We start from the raw sequence: 6,609 nt of genomic DNA on the forward strand, positions 1-6,609 counted from the left end.
GGATCATTGGAGCCCATGATCTATAGGTTCATTAGGTCCCTCTGCTAGCTCATATCGGACTAAACAATAGAACAGTGTCACAAGTGAGTTTGAAGTGTTCGAATTCAAGTAAAGGAATATGCGCTACATATATATACGATATATTTAACCGCATTTTTATTTTATTTATGAATTAAACAAAGAATCTGAGATATTTAAATAAGATTTAAATATTTTAATCAAATATGTGTCGGAATTGATTGGGATTGACATTTAAATTAATATTAAATATTAATTGAATAGTTTAATTAATCATTTAATATTACTTTAATTTGAAATTAATTATTCAAATTAATTGTTGAATTAAAAGGAAGAAAGTCAAAATGTTACTCCATTTAATGGAAAAATCCATGTTTGAGTTGGTGGAATTTTGAGGTGTCAAAATTTGGTTCAACCAAACTTGCATCCTTGCCAAATAAACCCCACAAATTTGAGTATCAAAATTTGGTTAACTCAAACTTGCATGCTTGCCACATAATCCCAAACATTTAGTAGAATTTTGAATGTAAAAATTTAGTGATCTCAAATTTGGATGAACATGCAAACATGACTCTATAAATAGAGTGATTAAGGTACATGGAACTTCTCTCTTGGAAAAACCTTGAGAAAAACTCTCACAAACTCTCCCCTCATATATACTAAATCTCTCCGAAGTTTAGTCACACACCGAATTCCACAATCTCGTTCTAAGGCCGAAAAATAGTGGAGAAGACACTAGTGGTGGTTCGAAACCGGTTCGTGAGGAAAACGAAATTTCAACTACAAAAGGTAAGTACTCAAAGATCTTGAGTTTTAATACTTATGAACATGCTAGTTATTTACTATAATTGATGTTCTAAGAGTGCCTAAGATCCAAATTGCTTCCGCATGTGTTATATTAATTCCATCAATACCTGCCTTGTTCATGAAGATATTCGACAGAAATAGAGCTTTGTTGATGAAGGTAAAACAATTTTATAACCACCTCTAAAAGATAAACTCGCAGACCTAACATTTCTATGGCATGCCTTTGGCACATGACCTTTCACGCACTCAAAATGGGGAGAGAGAATAGGATGGTACAAGGCTACCCAAAATCATACACCCGAACCAACTATGTGAAAGTTTCCTAGTCTCCAAACAAGCAAGACTATCATTCCCAACTCAAACCAGTTTTCGTACTAAGTGATCACTACAACTAATTCATGCAGATTTATGCGGCTCAATCACTTAATCGTCGATTGCTAGAAACAAGTATTTTATCTTGTTTGTTGACAACTATAGTTGTTGGATGTGGGTTTACATGCTAAAAAGGAGAGATATTACGTGCATCCAAGAAGTTCAAAAGACTCGTTGAAAGCGGGTTTGATCACAAACTAAAAACCTTTGTCAAGTTAAGAGTTTGAGTCCTACCGTACACTCTACAACAAAATGGTGTGGTTGAGCGAACAAACTGTACCATATTGAACATTGCAAGAAACTTGCTCAAAGCACTCAAGTCCCAACGATTTTTTGGAGCAACATAATAGGACAAGTAGTATATCTTCTAAACTGTTTACCAGCATAAATGCTGGACACTCGCACCCCCTATGAAGCAGGGTTCGGTAAGATGCCTCACTTCGAGCATCCATGAGTCTTCGATTGTAAAGCACGTGTTAAGACAACAAAGACATATATAAAAAATCTTGAAGACAAAAGCCAAAAGATGATGCATTTTGTCGTAGAAAATGGGACCGAGGACATAGATTGTATGATCTGCAACATGAGAAAATTCATATAAGTAGAGATGTCATATTCGAAGAAGAGAAGAAGCGAGATTAGTCCAGCGTCAGCATAACACACAGATTGTTACAAAGTTCATTATTCTGGAAAACGAGCGAGACGTGATAGACCTAGAAAATGCACTGACAGTGACATCAGCAAATCTCCACATGTCATCACCAGCAACACGGAAAGACGTGATGAATTTTCAAGAACAAGAGAGTTTTTGTGAAAGCACAGGAGGATCCACAACAGAGGGTGGATCAAAGAGGTATTGTTCTCTTGCTGACATTTATGTAGATACACTTGAATTAAAATTGGATCTCAACGAGTTAGTATTGCTCGCAACCAAGGATTTGACAACATACCATGAGGCAGCAACTGAGACAACGTGGCAAGAGGCCATGCAAAAGGAGCTTGAAGTCATTGAGAAGAACAAGACATAGACACTCACTAACTTACCATTCATACACAAGCCTATCAGTTTCAAGTGGGTGTTTAAGATGAAAAAGAATTGTGAAGAAAATATCATCAAGCATAAAGAGAGACTCGTGGCAATGAGATACTTTCAGCGGTAAGAAGTTGATTTTAAGGAGGTTTTCGCACCAATGGATAGACTCGATAATGTAAGCCTGCTTCTTACCCTCGCAACTCAACACCGATGGGAGGTCCATCACTTAGGCGCAAATCAATGTTCCTAAATGGTGACCTCTAAGAAGAAGTGTACGTTGCCCATTCTGAAGGCTTCGTCCTCAAAATCGAAGAGCACAAAGCATACAAGTTGTCAAAGACCCTCTACATTTTACGGCAAGCACCGAAGGCATGGATCATATGTGTGGACAAGAGCTTAAAGATTCTAAATTTCATGAAATTCTCGCAAGAACAAACATTGTATACAAGAAACAATGGAGTTGGAACACTCATACTTGATCGTCACTGGTACAAGTGAGTGTTAGGATTAGATTTGATTTGGATTGGATTTGATTATTTGTATTAGATTTGATTTAGTCATTTGAATTAGATTTAGTCATACCAGATTTAGTCCTATCGGATTTGATTATGTAACGGCTATATAATAACCAATTTTATTCTTCAATAGACAGTGAGATTTCTCCTAATTCTTCTAACCTTCTAGTTTTCTTTTTCTGTTCCTAACATTTGGTATCAGAGTCATGCCCTAAACTAGTTAAAACTAGAAGCAGCAGTCTTCTATGTGTGTCATAATAAAAGTATGTCGATGGAGAGTCCAGTTGTGCAGTCTGCTAGAGGAAGGAGTCAAGGTCATGGAACCTTTAGAGGTAGAGGAAGGGGACGAGGCAAACAAACCTTCAACAAGAACATAGTGGAGTGCTATAACTGTCACAAGCTAGGACATTTTCAATGGGAATGTCAAAGCAATACCAGACGAGGCAGACAAACCTTCAACAAGGCCACAGTGGAGTGCTATAACTGTCACAAGCTAGGACATTTTCAATGGGAATGTCAAAGCAAGAAAAAGGAGACAAACTATGCAGAAACTCAAGAAGAGATGTCGTTGATGACTTACGTAAATATGAATAAGGCCAATAGAGAAGATATGTGGTTTCTTGACTCGGGATGTAGCAATCATATGTGTGGGAAGAAGGAATATTTTTCTAATTTTGATGGAAGTTTCAGAGATTCAGTGAAGCTGGGCAACAACTCAAGCATGGATGTAATTGGAAAGGGTAATGTACGTCTCCAAGTGAATGGAATCATACTGATATTCATAGGAGTGTTCTATGTGCCAAAGCTAAAGAACAATCTGCTGAGTATTAGGAAATTGCAAGCAAATTGACTTAGCATTTTGTTTCAAAATGGAACATGCAAGGTGTTTCATCATGAGAGAGGCTTAATCATGGAGACAAAGATGTCTTTGAATCGAATGTTCATATTGCATGTTATATCTCAGCCTGTAGCAACCGTTCAAACTCAATTGAAACTTATGGAGAGAAGTGGTTCAAGGTCTATATCGTACACTCACCGCTCCAATTTCTATCGCCATAGTTGGAGAAGCAGAAGGGACCCAAGTCCTTCCCCCTATCATTCCACTACCCGTTCCAGGAGAAGCAGCCGTTCAAGTTCCCTCAGCCGCCAACGCAGAAAGAAGTTTAAGAAAGAGGAAGAAGAGAAGAAAAGGCGTGAAGCAGAGTTGAAGAAGTTAGAAGAAGATGCAGCTAGGAGGATGGAAGAACTAATTCAAAAGAATGTTAAAGAAAGATTAAATTCTGAAGAGACTAAATTAGAAATACAGGGGCGAATAGAGGAAGGTCGCAAGAAGTTGTTTGATGATGTTGATGTGCAGCTTGAGAAAGAGAAAGAAGCCGCTCTTACTGCTACAAGACAAAAAGAAGAACAAGCTCGAAAAGAGAGAGAAGGGCTAGATAAAATGCTGGAAGAGAATAGAAGAAGGGTAGAAAAAGCTCAGCGACAATTAGTTCTGGAGCTACAACGGAAGGAAGAAGAACAATATTGTGAGCTCGAGTTGATTCAGAGACAAAAGGAGGAGGCAGCTCGAAGAACTAAGCTAGATGATAAGAGTTAGAGTTATGTTTTGCTGGGAGCTAGTGAAGAGTCAAAAGCTTACAAACTCTATGATATAGAAGCGGCCGATGAAAATAATGATATAGAAGTGGCCGATGAAAATAATGATATAGAACTGACCGATGAAAATAATGATATAGAAGCAATCGATGAAAATAATGATATAGAAGCAGTAGATGAAAATACTGCAGAAGAAAATATTTCCTCTGGCTTTTTGGCTGAAGCAAGCTCTCCTAGCTCGAATAAGGCAAGGAATAAGAGACCACTAGTCTAGATGAGAGACTATGCAATAGGAGAAGATTTTTGTGAAGATGATGTTGAAGCAGTCTGGATGGGAGACTATGCAATAGGAGAAGTTTTTTTTGTAAAGAAGATGATGAAGCTCACTTGGCCATGTTTACCACTACTGAACCTGTAAACTTTGAAGACATATTGATTTAAAGACGCATTGAAGAGTGAGAAATGGAGGCAAGCCATGAATCTGGAGCACATGGGAATTGTTGAAGTTACCTGGTGGAAGTCTATTATGAGGTCGTAGATATAAACGGATTACTATTTGTGTTCAGTTTAAGGGAGGAATTGTTAGGATTAGATTTGATTTGGATTGGATTTGATTATTTGGATTAGATTTGATTTAGTTATTTGAATTAGATTTAGTCATACCAGATTTAGTCCTATCGGATTTGATTATGTAACGGCTATATAATAGCCAATTTTATTCTTCAATAAACCGTGAGATTTTTCCCAATTCTTCTGATCTTTGTAGTTTTCTTTCTCTGTTCGTAACAGTAAAGATGGCATAAAAGAGTTCAAGCAACAAATGATGAAAATATTTGAGATGACTGATCTCAGGTTCCTCACGTACTACCTCGATATTGAAGTGGACCAAAAGAAAGATTGCATCATGCTAAAGCAATCATCCTATGTTGTATGCTGAGAAGACGTTACAACATATTAAGATGACAAAGTGCAACCCCACTAAGTATTTCATGGTGGACAAAGTGCAACCCCACTTAGTATCCCGGGTGGAGAAAGTTTAGTAATTTATTTAGGACCTTTGTTAGTAGTTTTAACTTTGGGAGAAAGTTTAGGAGATTGGTTAGTGCTTTCTTATACTATATGCTCTATTCACAAATTACATAAAATCCAATATATGCTCTATTCACAATAACAAAAAGATTACATATAATCCTTAGAATTATTTCTCCACTCTAAAGAGATTTGTTAGATATATTCTCCAAATTGTTAGTGATAGGAATTATTGTTAATCCTTTTGAAGTAGTGATAATTTTCGTGATTCTAGGACAAATACTATTGAAGTGGGGAAGATGAAAAGGATCCTATTATTTCAAATGTTTCAACTGGATCTATTCCATGACCCAAGGTCAGGAAGATTTAATAAGCATACATTCTTCATCTACAAAATTGGATAGGCTCAGTTCAACCTCCATTTCATGTGTTACAAGATTTGATTAAGAAAAGACCATTTGTAGCTTCAAAAATGAATATTTTCACGGTTGAAGTAGAGAATGGGATTGCTACAAATAACAAATGATTGATAATTTATTTTCAAACTTTATTTATTATTTTAATTCATAACTTATTGTATGGGGGCAAAATGGTAAGAAGTTACTTGTCAAAATAGTAATAACTTCTTTTTTAATGGACATTTAAGGGTAGTGGAGAGTAACTTAAGGCCACTAACTTTTTCAGACTGCATCCCTTGGAAACTAAGAAGTTTTGAGTGCAGATTTTAGAATATGCCGCTTGGAATGTAAGAAGCCTTGGGTAAAGGTTTCAGACTGTATTGCATGGAATGCATGAAACTTGGACATAAGTTCAGACTGTGTCACTTGGAACGCATGAAATTTTGGATTCAGGATGTCAAGTTCACGTTTTATACTGTAAATCCTAAAAAAAATGTCTTCGAGAACAAAACCAAAAACAAGAATAAAAAAACTAAGGACAAGTACAAAAATCAAGAGAAAGAACATATAATCAAGAATAAAAACTAGAACAACATCAAAATCCAAATTTTCACAACTCGTAGAGCTAAGGTCTTTAGATCTGAACCAAGGTTAAGAACACGGATCAATGTCTTTGGGATAAACCATGAAAAGAACTCATAACTAGAGAATGGAACTTAAGGAGCTAAGTTCTCAAGACAAGAATAAGTAAAAAGTGTAGGAGATGGTAGATGAGGAAAGTAGATCTGGAGCAGGCACCATAGAGAAGCAACACCCGTAGAAATTTTTCCTCTGCATTAAA

The 6,609-nt window shown here is 36.5% G+C and overlaps 1 protein-coding gene across 1 annotated transcript; it reads left to right on the forward strand.

Moving 5' to 3' along the window:
- The first annotated feature begins 3,742 nt into the window (after positions 1 to 3,742).
- LOC111785031 (uncharacterized) lies at positions 3,743 to 4,615 on the forward strand. Its single transcript, XM_087128342.1, has 2 exons — positions 3,743 to 4,337; positions 4,401 to 4,615. The coding sequence occupies exons 1-2, from the start codon at positions 3,743 to 3,745 to the stop codon at positions 4,613 to 4,615; spliced, it is 810 nt and encodes a 269-aa protein (XP_086984468.1).
- The last annotated feature ends 1,994 nt before the right edge of the window (positions 4,616 to 6,609 follow it).

The sequence above is a fragment of the Cucurbita pepo genome, chromosome 11 (genome assembly GCF_057944985.1).
Source record: "Cucurbita pepo subsp. pepo isolate OVF chromosome 11, ASM5794498v1, whole genome shotgun sequence".
In the NCBI taxonomy this organism is placed as follows: Eukaryota; Viridiplantae; Streptophyta; class Magnoliopsida; order Cucurbitales; family Cucurbitaceae; genus Cucurbita; species Cucurbita pepo.

What these genes read in the sequence shown, in the direction of transcription:
- LOC111785031 (XM_087128342.1), top strand. Translation starts at nt 3,743, where the DNA reads ATGGAGAGAAGTGGTTCAAGGTCTATATCGTACACTCACCGCTCCAAT. An exon ending in AACTAAGCTAGATGATAAGA is followed by an intron (nt 4,338 to 4,400) that starts GTTAGAGTTATG and finishes TCTATGATATAG; the next exon opens with AAGCGGCCGATGAAAATAAT.